Below are 12,989 nucleotides of genomic sequence, written 5' to 3' on the forward strand. Positions count from 1 at the left end.
CCTCAAACCTCGCGGGCTCTAAATTTGAACAACACTGTGTGGCACCAATTCGAGCAACGGAGCAGTTTCCAGTGTGGCACCAAATGAAGGGTGAGCTCACAGTACTCCTTGTAGCCCAATTAAGACACTAAGGGAGGACTGGAAAAAAGCGTGTACCTCCTCTAGACACAATTCACATTTCTGTGGAGGAGGTCCTGCTTGCATTTGGAGAACCACTTCTTCCCCCACTCCCAGTATTCTGAACTTTGAGGTCTCACTTGCTTTCTTCTTCTTCTTGTAGGAGTACTTGCTGTCTGGCGCCGATATCATCGAGACCAACACCTTCAGCAGCACTAGAATAGCACAAGCGGACTATGGCCTTGAACATCTGGTAAGGATTTTGAATTTTGTTCGTCAAGGTCAGGTTTTTCAGCAATAAAGCTCAGTGTTGGTTTTGGAGTGCACCAGTATCCATACTGACATTTGTTGACGTACAGCGCTTGTTACCATTCTCCCTCCCTTCCTTTGTTGTCTTCCCCCGCTATGGACATTTAGGTGGGACAGGCACATGCTCTGCTTCCTGATGTTATCCTGCAAAGTGCCATGTATATTGATGGAACTATCTAAAATAATAATAATAATAATATAATAACAACAACAACAACAACATGTGTCTGAGAGGGTACAGGTAGAATAGCTTTGATGTGCTTGTTTCTGATAAAAGATTACCCCAGCCTCACAAATAAAGACTGAACAAGCAGGAGAGAGAACAGTCAAGGATTAACAGCCAGAAGTACCCCATTGCTCATCTAGAGCTTAAAGCACAGCAGCTGCAATTTCTTGCTTCTGCTGAGACTGAGAGTTTGCATACAGTGATGGTTATGGGGCAGGCCTAGTCTCCTGGAAGCTTACTAGATAACCAAACTAGTGTCTAATTGGAAGGCTGGATTATATCTTGCAATGCATTTGCTTGTTAGCCTAGACGCTGGATTAAAGTTAAATATGTTCATGCCCCATTTGTCTTTTCATTAAATAAGCCTAATTCTACAAACAGGAGTGCCTTGCCTTGTTACTTCTAATTTAGTTATAGTAGATCACGGGTCTCCAACACAGCGCCCATGGATGCCCATATCCCCCCAGACACCCCTTTTGGTGCCCTCCAGCCTCCCTGCCACTCCTGATTTTTATTTTGATTAACCAAATTAGCTGGGAGGCTGGCATGCTGCAAAGTGAACTGTTGCTCTCCAGCGTCATCTTTATTTGGGTTCAAAAGAGTGGTTTTGGGTTTGGAGCTCAGCCTCTACCTCTGCCTTGTACTTGGGTTCTTGGATAAGTTACTTTTCCTATAGGCTCACCAGTTTGCCTTCTGGGAAATGAGTGTTTTGTGACTGGCCCTGCCCGAATCATGGCAGCCATTTTATGAATGGCCAGTCCTCCTCCCATGGCAGCCATTATATGAGAACATTCATGACACCCTTCCAAAATTCCAAATGGACCCTCTGACTCAAAAAGGTTGGTGGAGGCATTCAAGACAAGGCTGGACAGCCTTCTGTCAGAGATGCTTTTTCCTTGGATTCCTGCATTGAGCAGGGGCTTGGACTCAGTGGTCTTATAGGCCCCTTCCAACCCTACTATTCTATGATTCTCTGCCTGCAGTAGGTACATTTTCTCCCATCACTGTTGTTTACTGTGCAGTCTGGAATTGGGGCAGGGCAGGGGGAGCTGAAGTACCCTAGTACTTTAAAATGCTGTTGGGCGGGGGGCATTGGAAATACAATATTCGAATTGGAGATATTTAAAAAAAAAATTCTTCTTGAAGGGGCTGCGCTGTTTTTCCCATCTCTGATGGAGAACATTTGCCTCTTTGCCAGCATGTTGCCCTTTGCAGGCACTTGGCTGCATCATGTGTAGGGTTAAAGTGGGGATGGGACATGTGCAAGCACGCATGCCCTGCCCCAAGTCTTCCTGCATGCCCAACTATCTCAGAGGTGCATGAAGGTGTGCGTAGGAGCTTATAAGTGCATTCAGGAACCCTGATTGGTACCATGCCTGTCTTTGTAGAAGAGAGGATGGGGGCATTGCAGGGCCAACATGGTGTATGCAGTCTGTACTGGGGCAGCCTTGATAGCAGGACAGAATTCTCTGCATTTCTATCATGGGACTCTACCATGTGAAGGGTATGAGGTTAGAAGCAGCTACCACATGCTTAGGATGTTGTCCAACTATAGCCCCTGAGGCTGCATGTCTGCTGTGTATGACTCTGCGTTCAGGAATCCAAGGCCAGTTACAGTCTTAGAAAGACAAAATGAACTGGATTTCCAAGGTCACAAAAAGGGAAGATGAGTGTATATACTTCTTGACAAACAGGATGCTTAGGTCGGTGTGTTTGGGTACTAATTTGGGGGGTCTCAATAGCCAATTCATAAATGATACAGTATTGTCTTGATTGAATTAGGAAGTGAGGCCTGGAAAAAAAATGCAGGTGGGGAATGGATGGGGAAAACTTGTTCTTTCCCTGGGATTTCTTGGGGAAATGGTGTGGGGGGGCGGGATTGTTTTTTTTTTTAATTTTTCTGTTTTTTTCCCCAGTTTCCCACTTCCTATTTCTAAATGGGGGAGATTTGGCTCCCAGATTTTCAGAAGTTTCCAGGCCAATATATAGAGGGCTGGCACACTCCCCCCTCCGCCGCCCCTTTCAATGGTGGCTACTGCTTAGCAGCTAATGTTTCCATACAGAATGGAGACTTTTGAGCCAAGGGGATGGTGTGGGGACCCAAAATGGAGGTGAGTCGGTGCACGCTGTCAGCATATCCTGAGGGGAAACACAGGGACCCCTCTTCTTGCTGTAAGCTGTGAAGTGGCCCTAAAGTATGTTGAAGCCTGACACTTTTAGAATGCAGTTGAAATAGAGGTCAACCTTGAATATGACACTGTTTTTTCTGTATTTTGCTTTGCATGTCCCCTACCCACCTACCCTTCTGCTGATCAGGCTTATCGGTTAAATAAAATATCGGCACAGGTAGCCCGGAAAGCAGCCGATGATATCACTGCTGAGACAGGCGAGTAAATTTCTCTTCCTATAACACATTGGTTTGCACATGGATCTCAAGTTCCTCAGGGTCACTGTTGCTTGTTGGGCTGTTTGTTTAAAGGACATTATTGTTGGAGGTGTGCTTCAGTAAAACTTGATGCAGCAGGCACTGTTCATTGGGGACTGTTGTGGATTTGAAAGGCTGTTTAGGTTCTAGACGTGAGGGCCAGTCACTGCTGTTCCCAAACCACTGCAGCTTGCGTGCGTGGTTTCTTACTTACACCAGGTTAGCTAAAATGCAAGCAGATTGGCTTGGTTCATTTGCAAATTCCAGTGCTTGGCAGCATGGTGCTAAGTGCTGACTGGAAATGATCAGTGTCCAAAGTTCCAGCAGAATCTCACGATTTTGAGATTTTCAAACATGGACTCTCAGCCGCTTCAAAGAGAAGGTTCTGCTGTCTTAAAATCAAGAATAAAACGGACCAGCAAAGAGAGATCTCTACAACTTTGTTTACAAATTACAGTTAAGGGTACAATGGCAGTTTTTTTTAAAAAAAGATCTTCTCCAACATTGTTTCATATTTCTGTCATGGAATATCCAGCCAGCCTTCCAAATTTGAACTGTAGTTATTAGAAGTTTTCTGATAACAACTGGCAGGGTAGTTTGTCAGTGTATGGCATGCAGGTTTCCCACTCTTGTTGCCCGTTCAGACTTGGCAGATCACAATGCTGCAGTGACTGGAGAAGCCACAGTTACCAGAATTTTACTGTCAGGGTTAGATTCTAACCCCAACAATGCTCTGTCCTCTTGGTTCTTCCTTTTGCCAATAATGGACAAGTCCTGCTGTCTCTTAGCCAGCCTTCCCCAACCTGTTGCACTGTAGGTGTTTTGGACTACAGTTTCCAGCATTCCTGACCATTGGCCATACTGGCTGGGGCTGATGGGAGTTGGTCCAAAACGTTTGGAGGGCACCAAGTTGGGGAAGGGTGGCATAGGCTGGGTGTAGTGTTTTGCCCAATACTATATTCTCCTCCCCTGACCCCGAGCTCCCTATCTTCACCACCCATTGTTTCCTTAGTTCTCTGCTTTTCAAGCCACTTCCTGCTTTATTTTTTAAAAGTTTTCACCAGCCCTTCATCCTGACAGATTCCAGGGCAGTATTCAGTAATAAGGATACAATAAGATACAGTGCCTTGCATAAGTATTCAGCTCTCTTTGACTTTCCCACATATTGTTGTGTTACAACCTGGAATTAAAATGGATTTAATTGGCACTTTTGCCATTTGATTTACACAACATTGAAGGTGCAAAATATTTTTATTGTGCCACAAAAGTTCATTAAACAAAAACAAACTGGCATTTGTTGCATAAGTAATCACCAGCTGAGTCAGTACTTGGTAGAAGCACCTTTGGTAACAATTACAGCTGTGAGTCTGTTTGGGTAAGTCTCTACCAGGTTTATGCATCTGGATCCTGCAATTTCCCCCCATTCTTCTTGGCAAAATTGCTCAAGCTCTGTCAGGTTGGATGGGGACTGTTGGTGAACAGCAATTTTCAAGGCTTGCCACAGATTCTCAGTCAGATTGAGGTCTGGGCCTTGATTGGGCCATTCTAAGACACTCAGTTTCTTGTTTTTAAAGCACTCCGGTGTAACCTTGTCTGTGTGTTCTGGGCCATTGTCCTGCTGGAAGGTGAACCACCACCCCAGTCCCAGGTCCCTTGCAGACTGAAACAGGTTTTCCTCTAGAATTGCCCTGTATTTGGCTCCATCCATCTTGTCCTCAATCCTGACCAGTTTCCCAGTCTCTGCTGATGAAAAGCATCCCCACAACATGATGCTGCCACCACCATGCATCACCGTCAGGATGGTGTTCTCAGGGTGATGATCGCTGTTGGCTTTGCCCCTCACATAGGGTTTTGCGGTAAGGCCAAAGAGTTCAGTTTTGGTCTCATCAGACCAGAGAACCTTTTCCCACATGTTTTCCATGTCTCCCACATGCCTTTTGGCAAAATCCAAATGGGATTTGATAAGGGGTTTGTTTTTTTTCAGCAGTGGCTTTCTTGTCGCCACTCTTCCATAAAGCCCAGCTTTGTGGAGCGTCCAGGTGATAGTTGTCCCATGGACGGTTTCTCCCATTTCAGCTGTGGATCTCTCCAGCTCCTTCAGAGTTACCATTGACCTCTTGGTTGCTCCTCAGACTAATGCCATTAGACTAATGACTAATTAGAGAGTCCTTTATTAAAGCGTTGCTACAGTGTCCAATAGGCACGAAACAAAAGTTTTTGCTGAATAAGACGCAGCCTAAGATCCATAGATGAGAAAGGTAGATGCCAAAGCGAAGATCCACTGATTAGGCATTTTGTGGTGGTGCCCACAGCGGTATCTCAAATTCCCAAATGCACCCACAGGTCCAAAAAGGTTGGGGACCCTTGCCCTACTACCTTTTCCCAGTCCTCAGCCATCCCCTGTGTGATGTTTATTCTGCCAAACTGATAACTTTCCCTTCCTGCACAGAAGCTGGACTGCAAACTGCTTCATTCCTTGAGCAATTGAACATTTGAAGTCATCACACCTGCTCAGCCAAATCAGTGTTAGAGACATCATCATCACAAGCGCAATACTATAAAGATTTTTTTTAATGTCGTGTCTCTGTGTTTCTTCTTTGTTCAGGGCGTAAAAGATATGTTGCTGGGGCAATGGGTCCTACAAACAAGACCCTTTCTGTCTCCCCTTCAGTGGAAAGGCCAGATTACCGGAATGTCAGTAAGTATTCATACTGTTATTCCAAAGACTAAGGCACTGTTCGGATGGAACAGCAGCATCTGGTGGCAATTTGTGGGTTAATTAATTAATAATTGTAAGGATGCGTGTCACACATGAGTCACTTCTGGTTTCCTGGAACAACCTATGAATGCGGCATTCATAAGTTGTTTCCATGACGTCCAAACCCAGGCACTTGGGTGTTCATGGATTAAACAACTGCAGGTTAACCAAAGAACAAGCCATGGGTCAACTTAGGGTTGTTTAATCCATGAACAACCCCAAGTTCAGATTTCAACCTGTGAATGCTGTATTTGTAGGTTGCATCAGGAAACCGGAAGCAGCTTGTGTGTGGCTCGCACACAGTGCTCCTCCCCATAATGCGTGGGTTAATTAACCCACGAATTGCCACTGGACGCTACTGTTATATCCAAATAGGGCCTAAGAGTAAAAATCCTTTCTTTTGCTTTTCTTGCTGTCAGCTCTGTACGAACACCGGTTCTGTAACAAAAACTCACCCCCCCCCTCCAAATCTGGTAATATGTGACTGGTGGGTCCAAAGACTTGCATTTGAATGCCAGTTTCATGTCTTTGTTGCAGTTTATAAATTCATTATTTATTCTAGATTAGATGACTGTATGATATCTGTTAGGTAGACAAGCAACTTTACAAGAGACCAGTCATATCTTATCATATATGTTACACCAAACAATAAGGAATTACAATGCAAAATTACCTTCCTACATATCTACCAGTTTTGGAACATAGGTGTACCATATTTCTGGTTGAGATCAGAATGATTATTTCATTGTCACTCATAGCATAACGACAGAATGTATTGTTGTGTTCTAGCTTTTGATGAACTGGTAGAAGCATACACAGAACAAGCCAAAGGACTTCTAGATGGAGGAGCAGATATCATGTTAGTTGAAACCATATTTGATACAGCCAATGCCAAGGTGAGATTTCTAAAAGCCTATGAAACAGGTTGATAATGGGAATTAAAGCATCAGCACCAGCAAAGAACCTGTGTGAACTAAAATCTTATTGATCACATATGTAGGCAACCAGAGTCTAAAAAAGATTTAGCTTCTTTTATTTAAAGTGATAACATGGCTTCTATTTTTACAAGTGCTATTAAAAGGGGAAGAGGTTCCCTGCTTGAGCCCCTAATAGCTTAGGGTTGAGGGATGTATCCCATGAAGTTAAAAAAGTCTCCTCCTTGCACTATATGAGGAGGTTTCAGGAACAAGGGAACAAAAACATACATTTTCCCTTTCCGGAACAACCCCACCATGAAAATATAACAACAACACAGCAGGCAAACCCCAAACCTGAATTCTTTAGGTTTATGTAGCACAAACGGGGGAAGATTTTAGGAGGGTGAGAAGCAGGCAAGTGTCTACTGCCTGCTTCTGTGAGACATCACTACAAGGCTTGTCTTCTAGGCTGGCTGAACATAAGAAGAGCCCTGCTGGATCAGACCAAGGGTCCATCTAGTCCAGCACAGTGGTTGGTTCACAGAGTGGCCAACCAGCTGTTGACCAAGGACCCACAAGCAGGGCATGAGCGCAAAGGCACCCTCCCACCCATGTCCCCCAGCAACTGGGGTACATAGGCTCACTGCCTCTGGTACTGGAGGTAGCACATAGCCATCAGGACTAGTAGCCATTGATAGCTTTTTCCTCCAGGAACTTGTCTAACCCCCTTTTAAAGCCATCCAAACTGGTGGCCATCATTACTTCCTGTGGTAACGAATTCCATAGTTTAACTATGCACTGTGTGAAGAAGTACTTCCTTTTATCTGTCGTGAATCTCCCACCAATCAGCTTCAAAGGATGACTCCAGGTTCTAGTATTTTGAGAGACGGAGAGAAATGTTTCCCTATCCACATTCTCCACACCATGCATAATTTTGTACTTCTCTATCATGTTTCCCTTTACCCTCCTTTTTTCCAAGCTAAACAGTCCCAGCTGTTGTAACCTTCTCTTATAGGGGAGATGCTTCAGCCCCTTGATCATTTTAGTTGTCCTTTTCTGCACCTTTGAGCTTTGCAGCTGAAGCTTTGAGTGTTCTTGTTAGGAGCTGGGGAGATACTGCAACATTTCGTTTATGTATTTATTTTATTTATATCTTGCCTTTCTGCAAAAAATGATGCTCGAGGCAGCCAGCAATGGTTGTGAACCACCCAGAGAGCCTCAGCTATTGGGCTGTATCGAAATCAATCAATCAATCATAACAATAAAATTCAGATTAAAAACAAAATCTTAATTAAAACATAACATAAAACCAAGTAAATTAAAAACACAACTGTAAAGAAATAAACCGCACCAACCAATTAAACCCCCCTTCAGCAACAGACCAACTTATATACCAAGGACTTGCCTGAATAAAAGTGTCTTTGCCTGCTGGCAGAAGGACAACAGAGAGGGGGCCAACCAAGCCTCCCTTGGCAGGGAGTTCCAGAGCCTGAGAGTGGCCAAAGAAAAGGGCCCTCTTTCGCATCCTCACCCAATGTGCCTCTGATGGTGGCAGGATCAAGAGAAGGGCTCCCCCAGAGACCTTAGAACCAGAGCAGGTTCGTATGGGAAATGTTGTGGGTCCCCACTGCTGTGCAGGCACATGGAAGCATTGCAGAGCCACTGATTGTTTTATTCAATGATGTCATGGTTGAGGTGTCTTCTTAAAGCACATGTCTCAGCTTCCAGCTCATGTACTCTGACGTGCATTTCTCGTGGTAATGAGATTTGTTGTAGGACAGATTGCTTCCATTAGAATGTAAGAAGAGCCATGCTGGATCAGACCAAGGCTCCATGTAGCCCAGCATTTTGTTCACACATTGGCCAACCAGCTGTCTGTGGGAAACCCGCAACTGGGACATGAGTGGAATAGCATGAACCCACTCATGTTCCACAGCAACTATTGGGCATAGGCTTACTGCCTTCAGTATATTGCTTTCAGGGCTAGTAGCCATTGATGGCCTTATCCTCCATGAATTGTCTAATCCCCTTTTAAAGCTATCCAAATTGGTGGCCGTCACTACATCTTGTGGAAGTGAATTCCATAGTTTAATTCCAACAGTTTTCCAATAGGTTAATAACCAGTAGTTTAATCCATTGCCCAGAGTGGCTGGGTGACCGGCCAGATGGGTGATTAATACATTAAATAAATAAATAAATACATACATACATACATACATACATACTATGCCCTGTGTGAAGAAGTACTTCCTTTTATCTGTCCTGAATCTCCCACCAATAGGATACCCCCTCATTCTTGTATTGTGAGAGAGAGAGAAAAATATCTCTCTATCAACTTTCTTCACTAATTTTGTGCATCTCTATCATGTCTCTTCTTACTTTCCTTTTTTCTAAGGATTGCACCCTTAGAAACTACCTGTGACTCCATTGTGGTTCTAGGTACTTGTTTTTGTTGGAGGAAACTGAGTCTCCTTTAGCAGAGAAGATTTTAATACTGATGTAATTCCTCACCCCACCCCTGAATCCTCTCATGATGTGTGAAATAGTTTGAAAATCCCAAAATGAAAGGAAGGTGGGAGACTAACAGTTTGATATTTTCATTGCACAGGCAGCTCTCTTTGCACTCCAAAAATTGTTTGAGGAAGAGTATGAACCCAGACCATTGTTTGTGAGTATAAGAATTGAACTTTTAAAAAAGAGAACCCAAAATATCGCCTCCTGTCTTGCATCTCATTGCAATCTTGCCAGTCGACTGAGGATGCCCTGTTGGTGATACTGCCAGGGTGCCAAACTCCAGCAGCTTGTATGTGTAGAGAGTATACTTGGCCCACAACTCTCTTCGCCTGGAGTTTTACCAGTGCCCTGAGTATGAGCGGTTTTCACAATGGACACAAGGCCTTATTTATGTTGGCATTGGGTGACAAGAGTTAATGTTGGGTCGAGGAAGTTGTGGTTTCAGCAACTACAATACTTCCCTCCGCCCCAATTTTCATTTGGCTGTTTTGTGTGTTTAAAATATACTGGTTCCTGCCCAGAGGCCTTGGAGTTCTGTAGGCTAAAAGTCTAAAATAATAATAGAAGTAATCACTTTACTGTGCAGTTCTTCACAGAATGGCTCATGCTGGGCTCTGTAACACCTCTTTCATCCCCTGCCAGCTGCCCTTGTGTGTACTGCAACCCAGCTGGGCCATTTCAATAGCAGGTGAAGACCTCCTGTGTCTTACCAACAGCTCTTCTGTACGACCCCATATGCAACTTTCTGCTCTTGGTGGGAGTAGCTTGCATGCATAGTGTAAGAGCTGCCAATGGATGCTGTTGGCAAAATGCGGATGATTTCCAGCTGCTATTGAATGACCCCACCAGACTGGAGCATCGTTAGATGAGCATGTTCAAAGGCAGCTGGCAGGACAGGACAGCATTGTCACAAACCCCAGTGGGAAGCCTTCCGCATCCTGTGACAAATGGGTGAAACAAGTATCAGTCACGATGATGTTCTTTACACATACATTTATTTTCACACTGGACAGTTATCCTTTGTTGAGAGTCAAGCTCAGAGATGATAACCTCTTAATATAAATTAAATACACAAGTAATTAAATAACCCCATCAAGGATTAGCTATCATTAAATATGTGGTGGAAGCAATATGTGTTTCATGCATGAATTCACCCTAATCTCTTCTACTGTGTGATGACTACTATGTGATGACAAAGTTACCCTATGGCTGTTGTTTGCTAGAGGGATACATGAGAGCTTCTGTTGGATGAGGATATTAGGAAAAGCATCACATCTGGTTCAAAAAAAAGATTTCACCTTTTGTCTTGTGGGTCTTTACAGCATCTCAGATCATAAGATGAGGGAATATGGCTGATGGACCAGAACTTTATGTGTACTTAAAAGGCTAATAAGTTGCTATGTAATACAGTATTGTTTCCATAGAGAACCTGTGTGGTTTTGGAAATTTAATGGTACTAAGACCATTAGAGCAATCAGTCTCCAGCTATATGTAGTGTTAGAAGTATAGTGTTGAATAAAAGAACCTGAGGACCTGTGTTTTTCGGAAGTATGTCAAAACGAAAGTTTCACATGCCAAAGTATAGACTTAAGGAGATGAGGAGGAGCACTCTTCCATTTCATTCTGGTGTAGAATAAATGAGTGTTCCCTTAAAAAAGAAAAAGAAAAAAGATGATTTGAGCAAGATCTCAAAGGTTTGGTTGATGTTTTGAGTGCTTGTGTGTTCCCTATATGATATTCAGATTTCCATGGTGCATATTCAATTAAAAGTTTTCTCCTTCCGTATTGCCTTTGGATAAAGGAAGGGAACTATTTATTTACAGACCATTCCTTGTGACAGGTAAAATATCGTTTGCAGAAGTTGCTGCATAGGGCCTTCACCAAGCTTAATTTTTAATTGGGCATTTTTCACTTCAGATTAGCCTCTGCTGCTGTAGCCTTCTTAATATGAGGTTTTTGTCTTTCTCTCCACTGCCCTTGTGGTCTTTAGGTTTCAGGGACCATTGTCGATAAAAGCGGCCGTACTCTCTCTGGCCAGACTGGGGAAGCATTCGTCATCAGTCTATCTCACAGTGGCCCACTCTGGTAAGAGAATATGTATATATATTCTGGAGTCCACTTACAATAAGGCTGTGCAGTAGTGATAGGCTTCATACCGGTTTTTCTAAAACAGATTCAGAGGCAAGGAGCTTGTGATGGTGTAATTCATGCACACTGGGTGCACATAGTTTGGGCTCCTGTCAAATGTAGCCAGTTGTTCTCAGAGAAGCAAGGACTTTCCAAGAGTACAGAAGGTGTCCTTTGGGAGATGCAGACAATTAAAGAGGTCATTCCATACCTCTCCTGAGGTACATCTTGACTGGCAGGAGGCGGAGCATTGGGCTACTTCCAGTCCTTACCTATCAGTGCCCCACTCTTCACTGTAAAGTGCTCAGGATCAATGTAGCAACTCTTGCAATCTTTCCCCCGCACCCCATCCTAGAGGCTTTCTTTCTAGTCATTGACTGATTCCATGTGAACATGCTGTTCTTTCCTTCAGTCTTTGCCCACAGCTTGAAGGCACTTAATGAGCACTGAGAAGAGGCAAAACTTGGATGCCGTAGTTTTAACACTTGAGAAGAAGGGGACCGCCATATGACAAACTCCGGCAATCCCTGGGAGAGCTGTGCTTCAGTTACACAAAAGAAACCTGTAGCAGGCCCATCTGGCCATCTCCAGGTCCAAATGTGCATCTTCTCTGTTTCACCCACCCACCCATTTTCAGTCTTTGACCATATAGCTGATCAGAAAGGAGAATGCATGGGTTTTGTAAACCTCAAATCTGCAGCTCACCATGAAGTTTTGCCCTAATGCAAAAAACCTGAAAGTGTATGATGCTATGTCATCTGAGTTTGAATCTCCAAGGAGACTTATGGAAAAGGGTTAGGTACATGATTCACAGTGAGAATATACAGATTCTTAGTCATTTGTTGAACCACCTGCCTCCTTACTCACTTAGCCAACCTGGAGCTCCAGAGAGATCAACAGATGTGGCTTGTAGAGACAGACAGAAACAGATGGGGTGCAGTAATGACGTGAAATATAGCAGCTTAAGGTGAAAAGGGAGCCTGGGCCAAAGGAAAAACAAAAATTGGAAGCTTATAAATCAACCATGACTTAACAGTGTAGAATGAAACAGTATTTATCTATGTTTTGATAAGGATGGTAGCATTAGTTACCCTTATCTTGGCTGCAGCATTTGTAGAGTAATGGGTCAAAAGACAGATCCAGCATTACTTCTCCTCTTTTTGAAATGACATGCTCCCTGGCATAGTTTCTATTCCAGCTTATATAAACATGTGTGTGTGCAGCACCATAGAGATGATTGACCTCTTACACAAGTGATCTATGTAAAACCAGTTTTATAATTACTACAGTTACTTTAAAAATGTCAGTTATTTCGGTATGGATCAAGCCAAAGAGAGGACAGAAATGTTACTTGTTTACAATGTAGGCTACATTGCTAGTCCATGTCTTTAGCAAGAGGATATATGTGACTCTGTGGTTATTAAGAGATCGTTTATTATATTTGTAGCCTACCTTTTTTCCAAGGAGCTCCGCAGTAGACATGTGGTTTTTTAACTGTCTCCTGATTCTGATCAGGGCCAGAACCTGTTTAGTTTCAAAGACAGAGCTACGTGGAGCATCTTCAGATCAGAGTCTGTGGTGCTCAGAGACTTCTAA

General features: G+C 43.5%; 1 protein-coding gene across 4 annotated transcripts in view; it reads left to right on the forward strand.

The window, feature by feature from the left end:
• Nucleotides 1-12,989, forward strand: part of MTR (5-methyltetrahydrofolate-homocysteine methyltransferase) — an 80,374-nt gene that overhangs the window by 13,206 nt on the left and 54,179 nt on the right. For all 4 annotated transcript variants that reach the window (XR_014786804.1, XM_084828208.1, XM_084828206.1 and 1 more), the window contains exons 3-8: nt 281-370; nt 2,969-3,038; nt 5,683-5,775; nt 6,625-6,731; nt 9,361-9,420; nt 11,257-11,351. Coding sequence is in view for 3 of the 4 variants with exons in the window: in XM_084828208.1 (XP_084684334.1) it covers nt 281-370; nt 2,969-3,038; nt 5,683-5,775; nt 6,625-6,731; nt 9,361-9,420; nt 11,257-11,351 (515 nt within the window). In the remaining variant the exon portion in view is untranslated. The remainder of the gene's footprint in view (nt 1-280; nt 371-2,968; nt 3,039-5,682; nt 5,776-6,624; nt 6,732-9,360; nt 9,421-11,256; nt 11,352-12,989) is intronic.

The sequence above is a fragment of the Heloderma suspectum genome, chromosome 1 (assembly GCF_057233095.1).
Source record: "Heloderma suspectum isolate Gila_16-S chromosome 1, 16-S_ref, whole genome shotgun sequence".
In the NCBI taxonomy this organism is placed as follows: domain Eukaryota; kingdom Metazoa; phylum Chordata; class Lepidosauria; order Squamata; family Helodermatidae; genus Heloderma; species Heloderma suspectum.